The sequence below is a fragment of the Podarcis raffonei genome, chromosome 9 (assembly GCF_027172205.1).
Source record: "Podarcis raffonei isolate rPodRaf1 chromosome 9, rPodRaf1.pri, whole genome shotgun sequence".
NCBI classification, from domain to species: Eukaryota; Metazoa; Chordata; class Lepidosauria; order Squamata; family Lacertidae; genus Podarcis; species Podarcis raffonei.
In genome coordinates this window covers 75,197,022-75,219,818 of record NC_070610.1, presented here as the reverse complement: position 1 = coordinate 75,219,818, position 22,797 = coordinate 75,197,022, and the positions used below count along the sequence as shown (strand labels likewise).

The following is a 22,797-nucleotide window of genomic DNA, read 5'->3' as shown; positions in this document are numbered from 1 at the left end:
CTGGTTATCTCCCGCTTGGACTACTGCAATTCGCTCTATGTGGGGCTACCTTTGAAGGTGACCCGGAAACTACAACTAATCCAGAATGTGGCAGCTAGACTGGTGACTGGGAGTGGCTGCCGGGACCACATAACACCGGTCTTGAAAGACCTACACTGGCTCCCAGTATGTTTCCAAGCAAAATTCAAGGCGTTGCAGTAGTCCAAGCGTGAGATAACTAGAGCATGCACCACTCTGGCGAGACAGTCTGCGGGCAGGGAGGGTCTCATCCTGCGTACCAGGTGGAGCTGGGAGACAGCCGCCCTGGACACAGAATTGACCTGCGCCTCCATGGACACCTGTGACTCCAAAATGACTCCCAGACTGCGCACCTGGTCCTTCAGGGGCACAGTAACCCCATTCAGGACCAGGGAGTCCCCCACACCCACCCGCCCCCTGTCCCCCCAAAACAGTACTTCTGTCTTGTCAGGATTCAACCTCAGGATATACCCACTGTTTCGTGGAATTCTTCAGCACAGCAGAAGGATACAGAAATGCTTCACAAACTCATCTATATGGTGAATGGAATTGTATAACAACAATTGCTATAGAGCAGTGATCATAAAGTTATCCAAGCTGGCGGCCATCTCTGCCTCTTGAGGGAGCAAGTTCCACAGTTCGGCCATGTGGCGGGCCTACGGTTCCCCATCCCTGGCGCTGATGTGATCGATGCGCCGGCAGTTGTGGCAACAGAACAGTTGCCCTTCCATTGTTTTGCCACAGAGGTTCTCTGGCCTGCTGTCGCTTCCACGCGCGCTGGTCTGCGCACAGCCACATGGGACTGGAGGGAAACACACAGCCATGTCGCTACAGAACGAAGAAGTCCCGGTGAGCCGCCATGCGCAGGGCGCAAGGCGACTGTGGGGAGGTTGCGGTTGGGGCTGGAGAGTGCAACCTCCCTTGGGCGCATAACAGTTGCGGAGCAACAGTTGAGGCTGGGCCTGAGGAACAGGCCTGAGGAGCCGGCGTAGTTTGTGCGCAGGCGAAGGACTTGCGCCTTGGGCGTCCGTGTATGTGGCAAAGCGAAGGCCTTTCCGAAGGCTGGAGCAAGCCATGAGGCCATAATCCAGAATCCATGCCATAAATGAGAGGTTGGGCCTCGGATTGAGGCCCTAGGAAGCATGGGCTTCTCACAGGGCCTTACCAAGACATTTTGCGGCCTGAGGCGGAGGACAAGATGGCGCCCTTCCCCAAGGTTCGCAGACACAGGAGCCACAACCTATATGGCGGCCGTTCTCTTGTGATTAAAAAATGAGATATCCCTCCCAAGTATCCCTATTTTCCAGAGACAACCCCAGATTTACAGAAGCCGTAAATTTTTTGAGCCTGGAATGTCCCACCTTCCCTTAGGATGTCCCTATTTTTAATCTCTGTTGGAAGCCACAGGGTACAAATAATTTATGATGATGATGATGATGATGATGATGATGTTGGAGGGTCTAGAGCAGTGGTTCCCAACATTTATTTTTTTTTGCCGCCATGCCCCACCTAAGCATCTCTCAAATCCTGGTGCCACCCACCACCCCCTGTGACATATAATTCTTATTATTCAAATAGTGAACTCCTATTCACGTGGAGGAAGCCTAAAAGGCCATTAACTGTTAATAACTTGTTCTCGAATTGCCCCCCCTTAATATGGCCCACGTTGGGAACCACAGGTCTAGAGTTATCCGACCCCCTGAGCCAAGGAGATCAGTAACTAGGCAACCTTCAGAAAACATCTGAAGGCAGTCCTGTATAGGGAAGTTTTTTAAAAAAACGTTTAATTATGTTTTATGTATGTCGGAGGCCATCCAGAGTGGCTGGGGCAATCCAGTCCGATGGGCGGGGTCTAAATAATGATGATGATGGAGGAATAGGACATCCCCATTTGCGTCGGAGAAATGTTTTTCTGGGATACTTTCGAGGTATGTACATGGGGCCAACAACAGCTTCAGGTTTTCCACGGGAAGGAGGCCTGCAGCAATGGTGAAAAAAAGCTTCCTGGGTGCATTGAGAGCCACAGTGGGCAGGACACAGAGAACCACAGAGTTGGGAGGGACCCCTAGAGGTCCTCTAGTCCAACCCCCTGCAATGCAGAAACCTCAACCCGAGTGTTTGTGGCATGTATGGAACTGGCCCCACCCTTTGTCTTTGCAGGAGGTCCACGTGTGCAAGTCGCAGCAAGAATCGATCCAGTCTGCAGAGGTGCTGAGCGTCCTGCTGGCGTCGAGAGGCGTGCGGGCCCGCTCCATCCACGAACAGCTTGACGGCTTGTCTCTGTCCACCATCTACTGCCTGCTGGCCTCTCTGATGCAGTGCCTGAGCCTGGCCAGCCTCTGTGTGGCCGTTTCCCTGCTCAAGTGGGTGGCCGTGGTTCAATATCCGTACACCAGGCAGCCGAAGCGGTGGGTGACGTACAATTTCGGGGTGCCTGACGTGATGGAAGTGTACGAGACACAGCAACCCAACGGCACAGACATTCGTAAGAGGACCTTCTCCCCCAAACAGCCCCTGCTCCTGCGCCGTTTCAGGGTGGGTGGGGATTCTGCACCAAGGGGGCCCAAATCTAGTCCAACCCCCTCTATCCCATTTAGAGATCAAACCTGAAACCTTGTTATCAGCTAGGCGTAGGTGGTTATGTTTACGTTGCTTTCATTTGCTCTTGTGGTTCGCTGTTCAAACTATTTTAAAATTAGGAGTTCAACCCCACCCCACCCCTCTAAAAGTATATTTAAATCACTTGCTTTTCAAAAAGCTTTTGCAAAAGCTCGGTTTGTTTTGCTGAAGCCTTGTATTTTTGTCCATGGTTGTCGTAAATTATCGTTATGGCGCTGAGTGAATAGTGAATACAAAGTTCTACTCCCTGAAGACCCTGGACTTGCTACTTTTCACAAAACAGGCTGAGCCGTTTGCTGAGCAGAAGCCAAGGCCCAGACTCTCTCTGAGTCATTGTCAGAAAATTATTATTATTATTATTATTATTATTATTATTATTATTATTATTCCCCCGTCTTTTCCACTGACAGTGAAGGCCGTTTACAGATAAACATACAGTGGTACCTCGGGTTACAGACGCTTCAGGTTACGCATTTTCAGGTTGCGGGCCGCAGGAAACCCGGAAGTACCAGAAAGGGTTACTTCCGGGTTTTGCCACTTGCGCAGAAGCGCTAAATCATGTCACGCGCGTGCGCAGACGTGGCGCTGCAGGTTATGAACACTGCAGGTTGTGGACGTGCCTCCGTCACGGATTACATCCGCAACCCGAGGTTCCACTGTAAATGCAGCTAAAAATACAGAGGGAAAACAACTGAAAATCAATTAAACATTGGTATAATTAAAACAGCACAGCACCACCCTTTTCATTAAAAGCAATCCGTTCCCAAAAGCCTGTTGGAACAAGAAATCTTCACCTGCTAGCAAATGAACAACAAGGAGGGGGCCAGTTTGACTTCTTTAGGGAGGGAGTTCCAAAGTCTTGCTTCAGGACTTGGCAAGCAGACTGGCAAGGTTTAACAATTATTAATCAAGATCCTTTATTAGGCATATCAAACCACACATTATCAAACAGACACCGTATACAAATGGTGCAAAATACGAACTCAACATAACAAGGTGTGTCCCAGTCATATCTTTGACTCCAGAGAAGACCAATTTGCATAAATAATACAATAAAGCACTACCAAATCCCCGATCAGTTAAGAACCACTAATTTTCTTTAGTCTTTCTACGTGGACAGCACTCAAAAATTCAGCCACTATTAAAGTAATTTGATCATTCCTGTCCAAAAGCAGGTCCTGAACCGTTGGTAGCATAGAAATCTGCCTATTGAGCTGTAAGGCCTCTAATCATTTTCTTCTGGCATAAATGCCAAAATCACAAGAAAAGAAAATATGCTCCAAAGTATCAGGTTCCTGTTTAACAAACCAGAGCATCTCTAGATAAAAGCGCCATGGATACCACATGCTGGGTTAGTAGCTCTGCTGCCAGTCAGAACAGACAGCCTTGGGGTTAGGTGGATCCAACATCCTTTTCTCACAAGATGTAGCCAACCAGATGCCTGTGTCAAACTGGCAAGCGGAACCTAAGCACAAGAACACTTTCCCTTCCTGTAGTTTCCAGCAACCGGTAGTATTCAAAAGCATCACTGTCTCGACTGTGGAGGCAGAGAAGAGCCATCCTGGCTAAGAGCCATTGACAGCCCTCTTGTCCGTGAATTTGTCACAGTCCTCTTTTAAAGCCTTCTAGGTTGCTGTTCGGGACGCGGGTGGCGCTGTGGGTTAAACCACAGAGCCTAGGACTTGCCGATCAGAAGGTCGGCAGTTCGAATCCCCGCGACAGGGTGAGCTCCCGTTGCTCGGTCCCTGCTCCTGCCAACCTAGCAGTTCAAAAGCACGTCAAAGTGCAAGTAAATGAATAGGTACCACTCCGATGGGAAGGTAAATGGCGTTTCCGTGAACTGCTCTGGTTCGCCAGAAGCGGCTTAGTCTTGCTGGCCACATGACCCGGAAAGTGTACGCCGGCTCCCTCGGTCAATAATGCGAGATGAGCGCTGCAACTCCAGAGTCGGCCACGACTGGACCTAATGGTCAGGGGTCCCTTTACCTTTACCTTTAGGTTGGTGTTCAGGACGCAGGTGGTGCTGTGGGTTAAACCACAGAGCCTCTTGGGCTTGCCGATCAGAAGGTCGGCATTTTTGAATCCCCACGATGGTGTGAGCTTTGGTTGTTCGGTTCCTGCTCCTGCCCACCTAGCAATTCGAAAGCACGTCAAAGTGCAAGTAGATAAATAGGTACCGCTCCGGCGGGAAGGTAAACGGCGTTTCCGTGCACTGCTCTGGTTCGCCAGAAGCGGCTTAGTCATGCTGTCCACATGACCTGGAAGCTGTACGCCGGCTCCCTCGGCCAATAAAGCGAGATGAGTGCCGCAACCCCAGAGTCGGCCACGACTGGACCTAATGGTCAGGCGTCCCTTTACCTTTACCTTGGTGTTCACCACTGCCTCCTGTAGCAGTGAGTTCCATAGTTTAACAGAGAGATGGCCATAGCATGTAGCAGAGCATCGTGCATGCATTTGCATGCAGAAGGGTGTGGGTTCAGCCCCCAACATCTCCAGTTAAAGTTAGGAAAGGCTTTTGTCGGGCCTGAATGAAACCTTGGAAAGCTACTGCCTCTCATCCTGAGTTTGGTAGTCTAAAGATCTGACTCTGTATCAGGCAACTTCCTGTGTTCCTCAATAAGCTCACCAAACTACACTTCCCAGGATTTTTGGGGGGAGGCCTTGGCAGTTTGGGTGAAAAAATGGGTACAAATTGATTCCGTTTTTTGAGCAGATGCGTTGTGCTTTACAGAGCCTAGGACTTGCCGATCAGAAGGTTGGCGGTTCGAATCCCCACGACGGGGTGAGCTCCTGTTGTTCGGTCCCTACTCCCGCCAACCTAGCAGTTCCAAAGCACATCAAAGTGCAAGTAGATAAACAGGTACCACTCTGGCGGGAAGGTAAACGGCGTTTCCGTGCGCTGCTCTGGTTCGCCAGAAGCGGCTTAGTCATGCTGGTCACATGACTCGGAAAAACTGTCTGCGGACAAACGCCGGCTCCCTCGGCCTATAGAGCGAGGTGAGCGTGCAACCCCAGAGTCGGCCACGACTGGACCTAACTGTCAGGGGTACCTTTACCTTTACAGTTTGCCATATGAATTTCCCTCTCCTTTCTATTCCGACAGCGGATGTTCATTTCTTTCCCAACACTGCTTTCGTGCCGTGGTTTATCAGCATTTGTTTCGTGGGCATGTTCTTGGGCTTTGCAGCTTTTCTCCTGGATTTCATGGAAATTGAGATCCTAGGCAAGCATAAAACAGCCGTTGCTACTTCCCTGCACGTTTTGTCAGGTAATTTGCCAGTTTCTACGTAGACTTGCCGGTTCTTTTGCATCTAACACTGATAAGGGACAGTTTCAACTCGACCCATAATTGCATTGGTATTAAAAAAACTTAGCAAGGGAAATCTTCAGTTTGCATGCATAGCTGGCTCACAGAAGAGAGCAGCCCTTGCATGCTTTGTCCCGACTCGACGTGTTCTGTGGCTCACAGAACAATAAGTGACTGTTGTGGGGAATGGAAAACCGAGGTGGAGGAATGCAATGGGGAAATCTGGGAGAGGGCATGGCTGGCTTGAACCCTGGACAGGAACACCCCACACAGCAATGTGTTGTTGCAGGTCTTGATAGTTTTCATGGTTGTTGTGGAAGCTGCACCAGTGAATAAGGCACAAGACACAGAGCCCACAGTCAAAATCTAGGTGTCAGTGAGAGAACAAAAGTAATGGGTATAAATTTTCTGGGTGTGCCTTGCACATTTATCCACAAAGAGAAGGCAGAGTAGATTTTAAATTTAATTTATACCTGACCCACCCATATCTCTCCAATTGGGCACTGTGAGGTTACAATGCGACTGAGAGTAGTTTAATAAAACTTTGCATGCTATGCTGGTGGAATCTACACACATATAAAAATCATTCTGAAAATGCTTTTTTTAAAAAAGAGTTTTTAAAAATACAGTGAGTTTTCCATAAGTTTTGCCATCGCCGTCTAGTGTCACATTGTATATTGTACTTAGAACACACTTAAAATGTTTTATTTCCCGCTGTATAGCTGAGTCCATGATGAGAAGGGGATTGTGGGGAATTTAATGCAGACAAATTCAACTAAGCATAGATTGCCAATAGACAATGGGGATAAGAATGCTGTTGTATTGGTCTGCATTAATTTTCTCGCACCCTAAATGCCATGGAGCGGGTCTGCCTCACATTTATGTCAATAATTTTGCTGGCTCAGGGTATCAATAATCTCAAGCTGGGCTGAACATTTGGGGAAAGGCTGTAGCTCCGCTGTAAAGGGTCTGTCTTCCACACGGTGGCTCCCAGCTTCCTTCCCTGCCATCTCTAGGTAGGACTGGGAACAATCCTTACCTGAAATGCTGCAGAGCTGCTGCCAGTCAGTGTTGACAACACTGCGTCAAATGGACCAATGGTGAGAGCCAGTGTGGTGCAGTGGTTAAGAGCGGCAGACTCGTAATCTGGTGAACCGGGTTCGCGTCTCCGCTCCTCCACATGCAGCTGCTGGGTGACCTTGGGCCAGTCACGCTTCTCTGAAGTCTCTCAGCCCCACTCACCTCACAGAGTGTTTGTTGTGGGGGAGGAAGGGAAAGGAGAATGTTAGCTGCTTTGAGACTCCTTAGGGTAGTGATAAAGCGGGATATCAAATCCAAACTCTTCTTTAAAAAAATAATTAAAAAATGGACCAATGGTCTGACTGTATAAGGCAGCTTCTTGCAGTGATGGGGGCTAGAGCCTTCTCCATGGCGGTTCCCTGGTTGTGGAACTCACACCTCTGGAGATAAGGCAATCCCCCTCCATAACAGAAGGCAATAATATACCTTTTTTCATGCAGGCATTTGGGTGCAACACTCTAGGTGGAATCTGTTTTCTTTATATTGCTGCTGAACTGTTTTATTGGTTGAATGGCTTTTAACTGACATTTAGATTTTACGTGTTGTTTTAAATAGTCGTGTGCATCACCCAGGATGGGCCACTGGCTTGATCCTGCAGGGCTCAGGATGGATAGTGAAATATAGTCGGAGTCGAGAGTGGATTTCATTCTCTTTATTCAGCTCATAGTGGTGAGAAGGAATAGGAGTTCCCCCAGAATGTCTGCTTTATAGACATTATTTACACAATGGGCCCCACGTGATTGGCTAATTCCGGGATTCTCCTGTAGGCCAATCAGGTTGCGGATTCACTTCCACCTGGAGCTGGATTGGGTGGCTCCTGTGGACCAATCAGACTGCTGCAATCTGGGTCCTATTGTTCTAGGACCAATCAGACTGCTGCAGTTTGGATCCTATTCAACTCAGTACATAACAGACAGACAGACAGACAGACAGACAGACAGATGAAATTTAAGCACTGTGCATGGCTTCCCAGAACCAACAGCTGTCAACAGATAAGCTCATAGTTGCTCTGCCTGCCTGTTCCATCTCTATGACACAAACAGGAAGAATTGGACTCTAAGGAGACCTTTCTAATGGCCTTTCTTTTCCCTCCCCCTGCAGGCATCTTCCTTGTAATCCTCATTGGAATCTGTTGCTGGTGTTTTGTGACGGTTAACGAACGGATCTACAGGGATGATCTGATGAACGCCGAGTTGCTCAGTTTCCTAGGAGAGAGTTTTTATATCGCCCTGCTGTCCCTTGCCTTCGCGAGCTTAGCTAGCACGCTAAGCTTTCTGGCGATGAAGCTCAGCAGACAAGAATAGCGTCAGCGCAGCCGAAAACGGCAGAGAGAAGCCCACAACCTGCTGCACAATCTAAACACCCTGCCAATGGTCTGGTTTGGATGCAGCACTCCCTGGTTCAGGAACCATGGTTTGTGAAGCCTGAAACAAAGGTGAAAACTATGAATTCACCCCTACCCTCATGTGGAAAGTCCTGGTTTGTTTTAAGTTCCAAAGGGGGAACTCTGGTTTGCTGTTAGTGTACTAGCTAGGATATTAAGCCATGGCTGTCAACCAGAGTTGTGTGTAGTGGGGAATTCTGGTTTAAAGAAAACCTGCCAGAGCAGGAGATGAGGAGCAAGAGATTCCCAGCTCTTGTACCTAGCTGTTGTTTATGAAGGTGAGAAGATTGCATCCAAATCGGCCCATCCTTGTGACCACCAACCAAATCACACAGCTTTTCAATAAATGTTGGCAAATAAACGTAGGCAAGAAACAACGTCTTGTTTGGTGTTCTGTTCCAAAACCACCAGTTCCAGGTTTATGTGTCCTGCCTCCAGGAACCAGCAAAGTTGTGGGTGAACATATCAGATGACACAGCGATTCTTCAAACAGCTCTTAGAATCATAGAATCATAGAATCATAGAGTTGGAAGAGACCACAAGGGCCATCGAGTCCAACCCCCTGCCAAGCAGGAAACACCATCAGAGCACTCCTGACATATGGTTGTCAAGCCTCTGCTTGGAGGTCTTTAAGCAGAGGCTTGACAACCATATGTCAGGAGTGCTCTTGTTTATTTGCAGGCCAGAACAGAACTGAGCTGAAAGGTTCAGCCAAGCTGCTTATATAGAGCTCCGCTACAAAGCAACAGTAACAACTTTCTGTAACTATCCAATCACTGAACGTCACTTTCAATTCCTTATTTGCATATGTGGACCTGAGTGAAAACTATCTACAGTATCCCCCTGCTGGCACAGGGTGAGAACTTCAGTACATAACATTGGGTACCACTTCTTATGCAGTGATGAGGAGGATCGAAAGGAGGAGAGGCAACAACAGGGGAGGAATTGTTTGCTAAAGAGCTAGTGGCCCTGAAAATACATTTGCACGGCTTGGGACTGCAGGAGCCATCTCTTTTCTTTTAAGATGATGTCAGCGTCATCTCCTAAGATTTCAGAAGTGGGCAGGAGCCAAGTCTTCCTTTCTCCTGTGTTGCAATGTCACCTTGTTTCATGGTCCACATCAGGTTAGCATGATGTTTGCAACATCGGGTGGGGAGGAGGGAACAGAGGCACCCCAAGGCAGCCTTAGAGCAAGGAAAATCTGCTGGAAGTGAAAGCGGCTAGCTATTCGTCTCATCAGCATACATCAGGCATACAGCCCTGATGCCATTAAAAAGGCAGTTTCGGGAGGTGAGAAGGAATTTGGAGTGAAGAAGCAGGGGGAGTGACTTAACTCATTCTATGTCTACAGATTCTCTGGTTTGCCTCCCCCACTCCCACCCCAGCACCACCATGGTCCAAAAATCTGCGTTTAGCTTTCATTTGAACTGCATTGGGAGACACCCATTTGGGCAGAGAAGCTGCAGACGGGAAATTTATTTCTGATTCTCTGCCCCTCTCCCGAATCTGCCTTTCCTTCATTAAGAAACAGCGCCGGGCAATGCTTATATACATCTCATGTTATTCAGCCCTCAATTCCCAGCTCTTTATAAAACTACTGAAAACTGTAGCTGGAGAATGCGCCATAATATTTGGTAGGATGGGGTATGCGCCGACTCCTTGTACCATAGACAAATTTGAGTCTTTTTGGTGCAAGTCAGCAAGTCGAGAGTCGTGTTTTCTCAGCCTAACCTACCTCGCAGGCTTGTCGTGAGGATAAAATGGGGAAGGGGGAGAACGGCGGCACCTTGAGTTCCTGGGAGGAGAAGGCGGAGTAAAAATATAATAATATTTTTGTAGAAAAAATATATATGGAGCGGCCTGCAGTCTAACCACCGAAATAAAAAGGTCAAGGTAAAGGGACCCCTGACCATTAAGTCCAGTCATGGCTGACTCTGGGGTTGCGGCGCTCATCTCGCTTTATTGGCCGAGGGAGCCGGCGTACAGCTTCTGGGTCATGTGGCCAGCATGACTAAGCCGCTTCTGGTGAACCAGAGCAGCGCACGGAAATGCCGTTTAGCTTCCCACCGGAGCGGTACCTATTTATCTACTTGCACTTTGTGCTTTGGAACTGCTATGTTGGCAGGAGCAGGGACCGAGCAACGGGAGCTCACCCCGTCGCGGGGATTCGAACCGCCGACCTTCTGATCGGCAAGTCCTAGGCTCTCTGGTTTAACCCACAGCACCACCCACGTCCCTTAACCACCGAAATAGCTTTGCGCAAAAAAATCAGGACGGACGCTCATTGCTGTATGACTGCCCTGTAAACAAAGCAGAACAAATGCTTTGTAAAGGCCGGGCGCTGTCTAGCCCCCTCATAAGCCTTGTGCAATCAACTCGGGAGGAACCCTGAATAAACAGCTTGTCTGGAGGGGGTCTGTACTGTCGTGGTCCAAAAATGGGACAATCTGTGCCTTGCCCAGGGGATGGCAGCAGTGTCTCTCGGATTTCTGTGTGACACGTCTCTATAGCAACCGCACAAGCATGGCAGAGGAACTCTGGAGGGCAACAGCAAGGTTACTCGAAACTCCGCTGCTGCAATTCAAAGAGCAGGTTGGCTTGCCCAGAGTCGAGCCGCTTAGTGAAAGTTTCATTACCTATTCTTCCCTTAATTTCCCCACCTCCAAAGTCATGCGCTGGACGCCTCAGGCTCTGGATCCCATTTCTGCCCGCAGGTTCCCAGGGCTCTTCACCTCCATTCGAGGTTAATCATTCACCTTTTTAATTTCATTTATTTATTTATTTCACCGAGCCAACGGTTTATATGAATAGAGTCATTGTGTGCAGCGGGAACGAGCCCCAACTCCCAAACAATGGAGCAATGAAAAAAAAGAGGAAAGTGGAAAGAAGAGATGTCCCAAGTAGTGCTCCAGCCGACGATAACAGGAGCTAAGCAGAGCGGCTGCAGCTGCAGACTCCATAAACTGGGTGCCAGGATTATACGTAACTCACTCCCCAACTTTTATTTCAACCCACCCCGTTCGTTCTACTATGCATCCGCGCTAATCAAGCAAACTCCTCTGCAGATGATTATTACTGCATGTAGGGTAATCTCAGTCTTCTCAATCAACTGTACGAATGCCATTAGCAAAAAATAAGAACAACAACAACAACAACAACAACAAAAGCAGATTTAGACATGCCTGTGGGGCAGTTGCAATATGGTGAGATTTCTTGGGGAGTGGGGAAGGACACTGTATATGTCTCTACTGGAGCTCAGCAGCATAGCATGGGTTGCTGGTGCCCAGGGCACACGCTAGGCAGGCAAAGGGCACAGAGCCCGCCACGTCAGCCCAGCCTTTGCCCCTGGAGCCAAGCGGGGCCATGCCGTGCTGCCTGCCCACCCGCCAGCGCAGGAGGGAGCCCGGCCGGCCGACACAGCCCTTGGTGGGCGAACCCCACGCCCCTGATGCCTATGGAGAGGGGTTGGGCCACGCTGGGGTCACCCCTTCGAGAGGAGCAAGCAAGTGCTGGCCAGGTGACCATTCAGGATTGCCTTTCTGGAGCCACAGCCTCACTGTCCCAGGTAGGACTGGGACAGAGGCCTGTCTAAAATCCACTCAGTGTGACCAATACTAAGCTAGATGGACCATTACATTTAGTGTAATATTCAGAGGTATACTTCCCTGTAATGTGGAGGTTCCACTGAGATTTAAAGGCAAACAGCCATTAATAGTTGCATCTTCCAAGGACATAATACTTTGATAACTGGATTGCCTCCCTTCCTCTCTGTCATCTTTCTCATTGCCACTATTTAGACTGGAAGCTCTTAGGGGCAGAGACCTGTATTCTTATTTTGTAATGTTACACTGTTAAGTGATATGCTAGGATTCCTGCCTGTCTGTTTAGACTGCACTGATCTAGAGGAGCGGATGTTTTGATTCTGTATATTAGGCAGCTTCCGATCTGTTTTCATTCTATGCAGATTTAACCCGTTGATCTGCATATGATTGTTGTTGTTGTTGTTGTTTAGTCGTTTAGTCGTGTCTGACTCTTCGTGACCCCCTGGACCAGAGCACGCCAGGCACTCCTGTCTTCCACTGCCTCCCGCAGTTTGGTCAAACTCATGCTAGTAGCTTCGAGAACACTGTCCCACCATCTCATCCTCTGTCGTCCCCTTCTCCTTGTGCCCTCCATCTTTCCCAACACCAGGGTCTTTTCCAGGGAGTCTTCTCTTCTCATGAGGTGGCCAAAGTCTTGGAGCCTCAGCTTCAGGATCCGTCCTTCCAGTGAGCATTCAGGCCTGATTTCCTTAAGAATGGAGAGGTTTGATCTTCTTGCAGTCCATGTGACTCTCAAGAGTCTCCTGCCTGCATATGATTAGCTGAGTTTAAATTAGTAGTTTGACATGTACTAACCCATTGTCTGCAAAGAGGAACGGCACCCCTTGAATTTCTGCCCGCAAAAGGGCAATCTAAGACACAGAGAATAAGTGGCAATTCTCCTGGGAGTCTTTCACAACTTTAATGCTGTAGATGAAAAGCATTGCAGGGAAATTAAAACGGTGACCAGTAGCCAACTCCTGACTGCCACAGGTTTAGCCAATGTTTGTGCTGGGGGGCGGACACCATCTTAAGAGGGGACCCGCCGCAAGGCATTTGGCTAAAGACCCTCTTAAACCTTTCCCTCTTCCAACGCAGAATCTGAGCTTTCCTCATTTGCAAACTGGCAGTGATTGCGAGGTTGGTATACAAGCAGATCGTATCTAAAGCAGCACCGGATGAAAAATTAATATGCAATTGCAGCAATCCTGTACAAATTCTCTGTGTGTGTTGCTCTCTCTTTCTCTCTCTCTTTCTCTCTCTCTCTCTCTCTCTCTCTCTCCTGAATCTCCTTTTTTTAAAAGCATTTGCAAAACTTGTGATTTGATGTTGGCAAGCGGCGGCGGCGGGAGGAATATCATGGAACGGAGCATCTTATTATTTATATCAGGGTTTTAATGTGCAGCTTGATGCTGCCGGGCGAGGGTGGGCGGTCGCCTCTAAAAAATACAGGCCCGCTGGCAAAATAAGGTGGCACCTTTGCTTGACCTGCCTCAGCCAAGCCGGTGATGTAAGGCAATCCCATCATCAAGTCACTGAAGGAGAGGGTTGCTATGGCAATCTGTCTTCCCTCTCTCATCTTTGATGTTCGGCAGCTCGTTCGCCTGAATGGGAATGCGGAGCAGCGAAGTCACCACTCGGCGCTACAGAATCACAGAGGTGGAAGTGGCTTTGCTGGGCGTTCCCCCGTCTAAGGCAGGAAGGAAGGCCGCTGGCACCTTGGGCAGCTGGGGAGTGCAGGAATGGGAGCAGGATCAGACCCACCTCTCCGGGAAAGCAGGGTGGCAGGGTGTCCTAATTTACAGAAGATGCTCCTCTCTCTGAAGGTTGGCATCCTCAGCCAAGCCGGCACCCCTCGTTCGCTGCGTCAAACGGCATGGTCTGGCTGGGGGTGTGGCCTGAGAATAGGGTGTGTGGCTTGGGTATACCTGAAGGAGTGTCTCCACCCCCATCGTTCTGCCCAGATGCTGAGGTCCAGCGCTGAGGGCCTTCTGGCGGTTCCCTCCCTGCGAGAAGCAAAGCTACAGGGAACCAGGCAGAGGGCCTTCTCGGTGGTGGCACCCGCCTTGTGGAACGCCCTCCCATCAGATGTCAAAGAGATAAACAACTATCCGACTTTTAGAAGACATCTGAAGGCAGCCCTGTTCAGGGAAGTTTTTAATGTGTGACATTTTAATGTATTTTTTATCTTTGTTGGAAGCCGCCCAGACTGGCTGGGCAGACCCAGCCAGATGGGCGGGGTACAAATAATAAATTATTATTGTTATTGGGGGCCCCGTATTTGGCCCACTGGCCCAAGGTTACCCACCTTGCTTGGGTATGCGCACATTTCAAACCTCGCGGGTTAATGTTCTCCCCGTGTTATTTTCTCCGCATGCCACAGATGTGCTGAGACGCATAACAGAGATGACCGTAGCAGCTGGCGACAAGGACCCTTTCGTCGCTTATTGGCACCCCCGGCCCTGACCCACACGTAAAGAGACCTGCGGCTCAGAGGCTTGATTATACAGATTTCAGGGACCCCAGAGTTGGAGCAACCCTGTCATTTGGCGCGGCAACGGCGACCAGAGAGGGTAAACAAAGCACAAAAGCGCCGCGAGGCAGTTGCAGAGTGTTGAATTGCCAGCCTGCCGCAGGAAGCCGTGGCAGAATAAAGCACACCGAGGCTGTCGGCATAATTTAATTAGCTTTTTGTAGGAATTTGGCTCGGAATGCTAAAGACCTCCCGCCTAAGCCATTGTAGCCGTCTGCGTAGGGTCAGGAGCAAAGTGGACCCCTTCATGGTGACTAATGAAATGAATTGTTATTTCTTATTATTATTATCATTATTATTATTATCATTATTATTATTATTATTAATTGAATTTATATACCGCCCTATACCCGGAGGTCTCGGCGGTTCACAGAATAAAATCAAAATATAAAACTACAAAATACATAATCAAAATCAGTGCTTCCCCCCCCTAAAAAAATGTTCAGAGGTACTCTCATTTTGACTCAAGAAAATCACCATTTTATAGTTCAAATCGGGGAAAAGAAGTAAATAAAAATAAATAAATACAGTAAATGGACAAGAGTAAAAAGATTCACAAGATGTTTAGGGGTATGCGTACCCCTGCGTCCCCCCCCCCCGAAAAAAGCACTGATCAAAATAAAATGATAATCCAATAACACCTCCTCCAAAACAAAACCCCACATTTTAAAAGGGCATAGGAAGTCAATCACATCATCCAAAGATCTGGTTAAAAAGGAACATTTTTGCCTGGTGCCTAAAGGTGTATAATGAAGGCACCAGGCGAACTTCCCTGGGGAGAGCATTCCACAGACGGGGAGCCACTGCAGAGAAGACCCTGTTCTCGTGTTGCCACCCTCCAGACCTCTAATTGAGGGGGCACAAGAAGGAGGGTCTCAGAAGATCGGGGTCTGGGTAGGTTCATATGACCGGGTAGTCAAATATAAGCCAGGTGAACTCTGGCATCAAGCTGATGCCTGTCCTTCCTGCCAGCCAGAGTCCTTCTTTCATTCACAGCATGCAGACACAGTGGATTCCCACATTGTTTGCCTTTTTAATTTTGAGAGGCAGCATGGTGTAGTGGTTAGAGTGCCGGACTAGGAGCTGGGAGACCTGGGTTCGAATCCCCACAACTGGAAGGTGTGGATTCACAAAGGAGACGCATTACCCTCTTATCTCCTTTGGGTTCAGACTTCGGCTGTCCCCTCGCCCCCAGCTTCTCACGTTTGGCAAAGACAGGCTTGGAGTTCCCTGGTATCGCCAGGGGCCGTTTTCTAAGGAAAGAAACCACATGTTTTCCGTTTTCACTCACCAGATAAGAGAGCTAACGAGACCAGCAGCATGCGTTGGAGTGCTTTCTCTTTGTAAAAAAGTGGTTATGCAACCCAATTTAGCAGATGCATCTGTGACACATCTGGAACTGCCAGGGAAATCAGAATAACGTTCCTCTGCGTGTGTGCGCACCAAAGGTACCCCACGTCTCAATAAATGCTATTATTTAGCTCAAGGGCTCTTTGCAGTACAGTGGTACCTCGGGTTACATACGCTTCAGTTTACACACTCTGCTAACCCAGAAATAGTACCTTGGGTTAAGAACTTTGCTTCAGGATGAGAACAGAAATTGTGCTCCGGTGGCGTGGCAGCAACAGGAGGCCCCATTAGCTAAAGTGGTGCTTCAGGTTAAGAACAGTTTCAGGTTAAGAACGGACCTCCGGAACGAATTAAGTTCTTAACCCGAGGCGCCACTGTGGTGCTGTGGGTTAAACCACAGAGCCTAGGACTTGCCAATCCCCAAGACGGGGTGAGATCCCGTTGCTCAGTCCCTGCTCCTGCCAACCTAGCAGTTCGAAAGCACGTCAAAAGTGCAAGTAGATAAATAGGTACCGCTCCGGCGGGAAGGTAAACGGCGTTTCCGTGCGCTGCTCTGGTTCGCCAGAAGCAGCTTAGTCCTGCTGGCGACATGACCCAGAAGCTGTACGCCGGCTCCCTCAGCCAGTAAAGCGAGATGAGCACCGCAATCCTAGAGTCATCCGCAACTGGACCTAATGGTCAGGGGTCCCTTTACCTTTTACCACTGTATTATGGGCCACCCCCTTTTTCTTGCACGGCAGTCGCTGCACGAAAGGGGGCCTGAAAGTCTTGAAACCTGGCTCCTTCTGCATTCCATTGCAGCTGTGCCTTTGGGGCAGGGTTGCAGCTCAGCAGTAGGGCATGTGCCTTGCATGCAGAAGGCTCCAGGTTCAACCTCTTCAACATATTCAGGGAAGGCTGGGAGAAACTCCCTGCTGAAAGACCTCAGGAGAGTTGCTGCCGGCCGGTGGAGGCAATGCTGAGACTCAGTATATGGCCATCTGAGGGATAGCTAAGTCAGCAGAGCATGAGACTCAGAGTTGTCTTTCTAGATGGTATTTAACCCCGAGTAGACTTGCTAAGATGCGGGACGCGGGTGGCGCTGTGGGTAAAAGCCTCAGCGCCTAGGGCCTGCCGATCGAAAGGTCGGCGGTTCGAATCCCCGCAGCGGGGTGCGCTCCCGTTGCTCGGTCCCAGCACCTGCCAACCTAGCAGTTCGAAAGCACCCCCGGGTGCAAGTAGATAAATAGGGACCGCTTACTAGCAGGAAGGTAAACAGCGTTTCCGTGTGCGGCTCTGGCTCGCCAGAGCAGCGATGTCACGCTGGCCACGTGACCCGGAAGTGTCTCCGGACAGCGCTGGCCCCCGGCCTATAGAGTGAGATGGGCGCACAACCCCTGAGTCTGGCAAGACTGGCCCGTACGGGCAGGGGTACCTTTACCTTTACCTTTAGACTTGCTAAGATGGGATGCAGGTGGCGTTGTGGTCTAAACCACTGCGCCTAGGGCAGGGCTAGGCAACCTAAGGCCCAGGGGCCGGAAGCGGCCCAATCACCTTCTCAATCCGGCCCGTGGACGGTCCGGGAATCAGAGTGTTTTTACATGAGTAGAATGTGTCCTTTTATTTAAAATGCATCTCTGGATTATTTGTGGGGCCTGCCTGGTGTTTTTACACAAGTAGAAAGCGTGCTTTAATTTAAAATGCATCTCTGGGTTATTTGTGGGGCATAGGAATTTGTTCACATTTTCCCCAAAAAATATAGTCCGGCCCACCACATTGTCTGAGGGACGGTGGACCAGCCCACGACTGGAAAATGTTGCTGACCCCTGGCCTAGGGCTTGCCAATCAAAAGGTCGGCGGTTCAAATCCCCGCGACGGGGTGAGCTCCTGTTGCTCGGTCCCTGCTCCTGCCCACCTAACAGTTCGAAAGCACGGCAAAAAGTGCAAGTAGATTACCGTATTTCTCGCTCTATAAGATGCACCAGACCACAAGACGCACCTAGTTTTTGGAGGAAGAAAACAAGAAAAAAAATATTATGAATCTCAGAAGCCAGAACAGCAAGAGGGATCGCTGCGCAGTGAAAGCAGCAATCTCTCTTGCTGTTCTGGCTTCTGGGATAGCTGCACAGTCTGCATTCGCTCCATAAGACGCACACACATTTCCCCTTACTTTTTAGGAGAGAAAAAGTGAGTCTTATAGAGCAAAAAATACGGTAATTGGTACTGCTGCAGCGGGAGAGTAAACGGCTTTTCCATGCACTGCTCTGGAATCGGTGTTCCGTTGCGCCAGAAGCGGCTTAGTCATGCTGGCCACATGACCCGGAAAAACTGTCTGCAGACAAACGTCAGCTCCCTCAGCCAGTAAAGCTAGATGAGCGCCGCAACCCCAGAGTCGTCTGTGACTGGACTTAACTGTCAGGGGTCCCTTTACCTTTTAGACTTTCTAAAATGTATAAGGAGTGTCTCCACCCCCATAGTTCTACCCGGACACTGAGGTCCAGCGCTGAGGGCCTTCTGGTGGTTCCTTCCCTGTGAGAAGCAAGGAAAAATGGTGGGTGCCAGGGCAGCAAGCAGCTCCTGAAGCCAGCCAGAGCCAACTGCGCTAACAGGCTGGCTCCTGTCTGTGCCGCTGCCACATTTCCTGGGGACAGATTTGCAAATCTGGGGACATTCCGGGGATGGAATTTGTCCGGGGACAGATTTGCAAATCCGGGGACTGTCCCCGGGAACCAGGGACGTCTGGTAACCCTAAACTAAGGACCATCCCTACTCGACAACCCCCTCCCCAAAAAAGCTCAACAACTTTGTGTCCAGATTTCCACTTTTGGACCAGACACCAATGGACCTGGGCCCTCTGGTCTGTCCTTAACTCTCATGGGAAGTGTTAAGAGTCACAGGGTGGAAAATTCTTCTGGTGAAGATTGCAGAGTGGCAGAAACACTCCTTTGCTTCATTGGCTCTTTAATACAGTAATGTAGCGAGTGAAGGGGCCTGTTTGTCCACTATCTCAGCAACTATCTGCCCCGCTGACCCCTCTGTTTTCCTAGCTCCGGCCCTGGGACCAGCCAGAGAGTCGAGAAGATTAGAGCCAGTGTTCTTTGCAACAGGAACATTGTCACCTCAAATCACCATCAAGCCTAGCTATGAATGGGTCAACAGCACTGAGATCATATCAACATCGGATGCCTCGTTAACGTCAGCTGATTAAATTACCATTTTCGAAGGATACCCTGTAGTTGCTGGTGTCGCCTTATTTATTGCTCGAGATGCAGTGAATTTGCTCCCCATAAATTCCCCTCTGTGAGTTTCGATCTCACGTATTGTCCATGTATTCTCCAAATCTTCAGATACTTGTTGAATACAGTGGTACCTCGGGTTAAGTACTTAATTTGTTCTGGAGGTCCGTTCTTAACCTGAAACTGTTCTTTAGCTAATGGGGCCTCCTGCTGCCGCCGCGCCGCTGGAGCACGATTTCTGTTCTCATCCTGAAGCAAAGTTCTTAACCTGAAGCACTATTTCTGGGTTAGCGGAGTCTGTAACCTGAAGCGTATGTAACCTGAAGCGTATGTAACCCGAGGTACCACTGTATTCACTGAGCATTTGACAGATGCAGCTGAAATCTTAGGGTATTTGATTTCAGCAATTTGATCTCTGATACTATTTGAGACATGTGAAACCAGGACGCCATGGTTTGTGCTGCTAAACTGTTAGTTAGCATAATATGAGAATTCAGCCTAAAACTATCAGCTAAGCAGTCTAGTATTGTCTTCCATGACTGGCTCATAGCAGCAAGTCCCAGGAAAGACTCTTTGCTACGGAAGAGATAATTTCACTGCAGGAACTAAGGATGCAGTGAGATCTTTCTATTAGATTTTGTTTGTATTTTAATCAGAAACTATCTAATTCACACTTCTCAAGTTAATATGCAAACACAGCTATCAAAAATTGTACTTTTCTCAAGTTAAAACAACCATCCCCAAATTAATAATAACAGCCCTTTCACATTTAACAGGACACAGATTATTTAATAGTCAAAGGACTGGGTAAAGAGGAATAATAATAATAATAATAATAATAATAATAATAATAATAATGTATATGCCACCCATTTGACTGGGTTCCCCCAGTTACCCTGGGCGGCTTTCAACAAATTAAAACACAATACAACATCCCTTCTACAACTGGATTGAATACTTCTACAAATTCGCAACATATGAGCAACTTGCATATCAACGCAGACTTGCCATGGACAAATTCAATTATATTTGGAATCCATTCTTACAAATACTGCAATATGTTAAGATCCGGTGAAGTAAAATAACAACCTTGTAAAATATACAGTTTTGGGTTCCCGCTCCCTACTTTGTTTTCCCTTCTGCACAGTTCTGTTTCTGTTTCTCTTTTTCTGTTTTTTGTTTTTGTTTGTATCTCACCATTTTTGGTGCACATATAATTATGCATTTTTTGAACTTTCAATAAAGATGTTTAAAAAATAAACAAAAACAAAAAACCCAATACGATATCAAACATTTAAAACTTCCCTCCTTCGGATGTCTTCTAAAAGTCAAATGGTTGTGTATTTCCTTGAAATCTGATGGGAGGGCAGCCGCGACCAGTACCTAAAGACACCTAAGGATGGTGCCAGGCAAGCCTCTCTGCAGAGAGCATTCCGCAATCGGGGAGCCACCACTGAAAAGGCCCGTCCTCATGCTGCCACCCTCAAATCACTCTGTGATTGGGGACATGGCGAAAGTCCTCAGGTGACGAGTGCAATGCCAAGGTCAGTTTGTATGGGGAGAGGAGGTCCTTAAGATATGGAGGTCCAGAGCAATGTAAGTGTGATGGCCTGGGACTTGGGCTCGGACTCGGAACCAGAGGAAACGCAGTCTGCACTGAATCCTTGGCCTCAGGCATCATCTGAACCAAGTCTGGGGCCTGATCCTGAAGAGTCCCAGTCTGCACAGGTGTCCCTGCAACAAACACCAGCTGGGCCAGGTCAGGGGCCTGAGCCTGCCCTGGCTCCAGATGCGGGGATGACCTCGTTGCCTTCAGCTGGGCCATCATTTACAGCTGCTCCACTACCGGTTGGGTCAGGGGAGGCTGAGGCGGCCTCTGGGTCTAGTAACCCACCGACGTCTCCCGAGCTGAAGACTAAGGTCTGAGAGAAGGAGAGACCTGAGTACTCGCAGGAGGAGTGCTCGCCTTTGGGCGAAACAGGGAGGTGAGTCGCCAGGGGATCAGGACCGGCTGTTACCCCAACTGAAATATACTCAGAGTCGCGAAGTGATTTCATGCTCTTTATTCAGCTCATAGTGGTGAGGAGGAATGAATGAAAGTCCCCTCAAAGTATCTGCTTTATATACATTATTTACACAATGGGCTGCACATGATTGGCTAATTCCGGAATTCTACTGTAAGCCAATCAGGTTGTGGATTCACTTCTATCTGGGGCATGATTGGGTAGTTCCTGCCAACCAATCATACTGCTGCATTGTTCTAGGACCAATCAGACTGCTGCATTCTGAATCCTATTGTTCTAGGACCAATCAGACTGCTGCCTTTTGGATCCTATTGTTCTAGGACCAATCAGACTGCTGCAGTTTGGATCCTATTCAACTCAGTACATAACACCAACAAAGATAAAAGGCTGTCGGACCCCACCCCAGGGTTGCGGGAGCAACGTTGACGTATGCTAGATGCTGCCTGAGATCCTGTACCTGTCCTTGCCTGGTTTCCTGCCTCGTGTCCTGCCTTGGCTCTGTCGGACTGACTCCCAGCAGAACCTTCGGATTCTGGACCGGTCCTGGACTGCGTTTCAAGCATTACCCCAGGGCCCAGCAGTAGGACTTTATCGGTCAAACACCAGCACTTTGAAAAGTAATTTTATGCTCACACCAACCCTGTGAGGTAGCTTTGGGGGAGAAAGAGTGAGTTGTCGAAGGTCATCCAAAGAGCTTCATGCCAAGTGGAGATTTGAGCCTGCCAGGCCTAGAGTTAGTGCCTCTCTCGTTTGAGCACATTTTCTCCCCGCCCCTGCCCCCCGTAAGCACAGAAGAGGCAACGTGAGGCCGCAAACACTGCAAACAGCCTGCTTCCAATCTGCCACGATCTTTGGTCTCCATCGGATGCATATTAGTCCCGGGACGTGTCATCATGTGATTTCTCCTGGGGCCAAGAATCTCCTTATATGATGAAATGAACATCTGGCGAGCGTCAGATCCAATGGACACTAAGCTCTAAATAAGCTAGGAGCTGAAATAGCAGCCAGATGCTAAGATGCAGGAGGCTCAAACTTGTAACTCCCTGTGGCCCAAGAAACGGAAGGGGGCTCGTGGCATCATCCAGACTGACCCCTCCGCTAAGCCCACGATGATATCACCTTGATATAGTCCCATCTATATCAGCTGTCAATTAAATGGGCCTCACTTTCAAAGATGGCCGGGTCAGACGAGGAACCGTAACCGCTTCCATTAAATAGAACGAACGCTCAGGTGCAAGGCTCCTCATCCGCCGACGACTATTCCAGCCAGTTCATAGCAAATTTTGTTATTTGCTGATAAGGAACCGGGATCCCGCCGCGATAATGGAACGGAATTGTTTCTCCTTCTCTTTCAAGTTAAGGAAATCAGAGATGAAGCTATGGGGACTGAGTAATAAAAGATTATTCTCATAATAACAGCACAGAGATTTGCAGGGAGTTGAAACAGCTTCCCAGAATTAGAAGCTGTCAGTAATTATAACCTAGTTCAGTGTGGGTGCTATTTAAAGATAATATGTTAAAGGCGCCTTTGATAGAAATTATTTGATTGTGCCATTGGGGTGGGGGGGCCGGGGGCTCATTCAGACTAGCAGCCGCAAGCCGCACTTGGGTGTCAGCGTGGCCTTTTCTAACGGGAACGTTTGGTATGATTACCCACAGATTTTGGATTTCTGTTTTCGCTCGTTC

General features: G+C 48.8%; 1 protein-coding gene across 6 annotated transcripts; it reads left to right on the top strand.

The window, feature by feature from the left end:
* The first annotated feature begins 439 nt into the window (after positions 1–439).
* Positions 440–8,785, top strand: LOC128420526 (uncharacterized). 6 transcript variants are annotated; one of them, XM_053402114.1, is made up of 4 exons: positions 440–557; positions 2,179–2,503; positions 5,741–5,905; positions 8,126–8,785. In XM_053402114.1, the coding sequence occupies exons 1-4, from the start codon at positions 534–536 to the stop codon at positions 8,326–8,328; spliced, it is 717 nt and encodes a 238-aa protein (XP_053258089.1). In that variant the 5' UTR covers positions 440–533; the 3' UTR covers positions 8,329–8,785. The 6 variants fall into 6 exon arrangements, with proteins under 6 accessions (XP_053258089.1, XP_053258094.1, XP_053258087.1 ...); XM_053402112.1 differs by lacking the exon at positions 440–557 and adding an exon at positions 611–867; XM_053402116.1 differs by lacking the exon at positions 440–557 and adding an exon at positions 911–1,234.
* The last annotated feature ends 14,012 nt before the right edge of the window (positions 8,786–22,797 follow it).

Excerpts from the sequence above, each read along its gene's own strand:
- LOC128420526 (XM_053402112.1), top strand. The coding sequence starts at position 709 with ATGCGCCGGCAGTTGTGGCAACAGAACAGTTGCCCTTCCATTGTTTTG. Across the intron at positions 868-2,178 it reads TACAGAACGAAGAAGTCCCG|GAGGTCCACGTGTGCAAGTC; the intron begins GTGAGCCGCCAT and ends TTGTCTTTGCAG. Across the intron at positions 2,504-5,740 it reads ACCCAACGGCACAGACATTC|CGGATGTTCATTTCTTTCCC; the intron begins GTAAGAGGACCT and ends CTATTCCGACAG.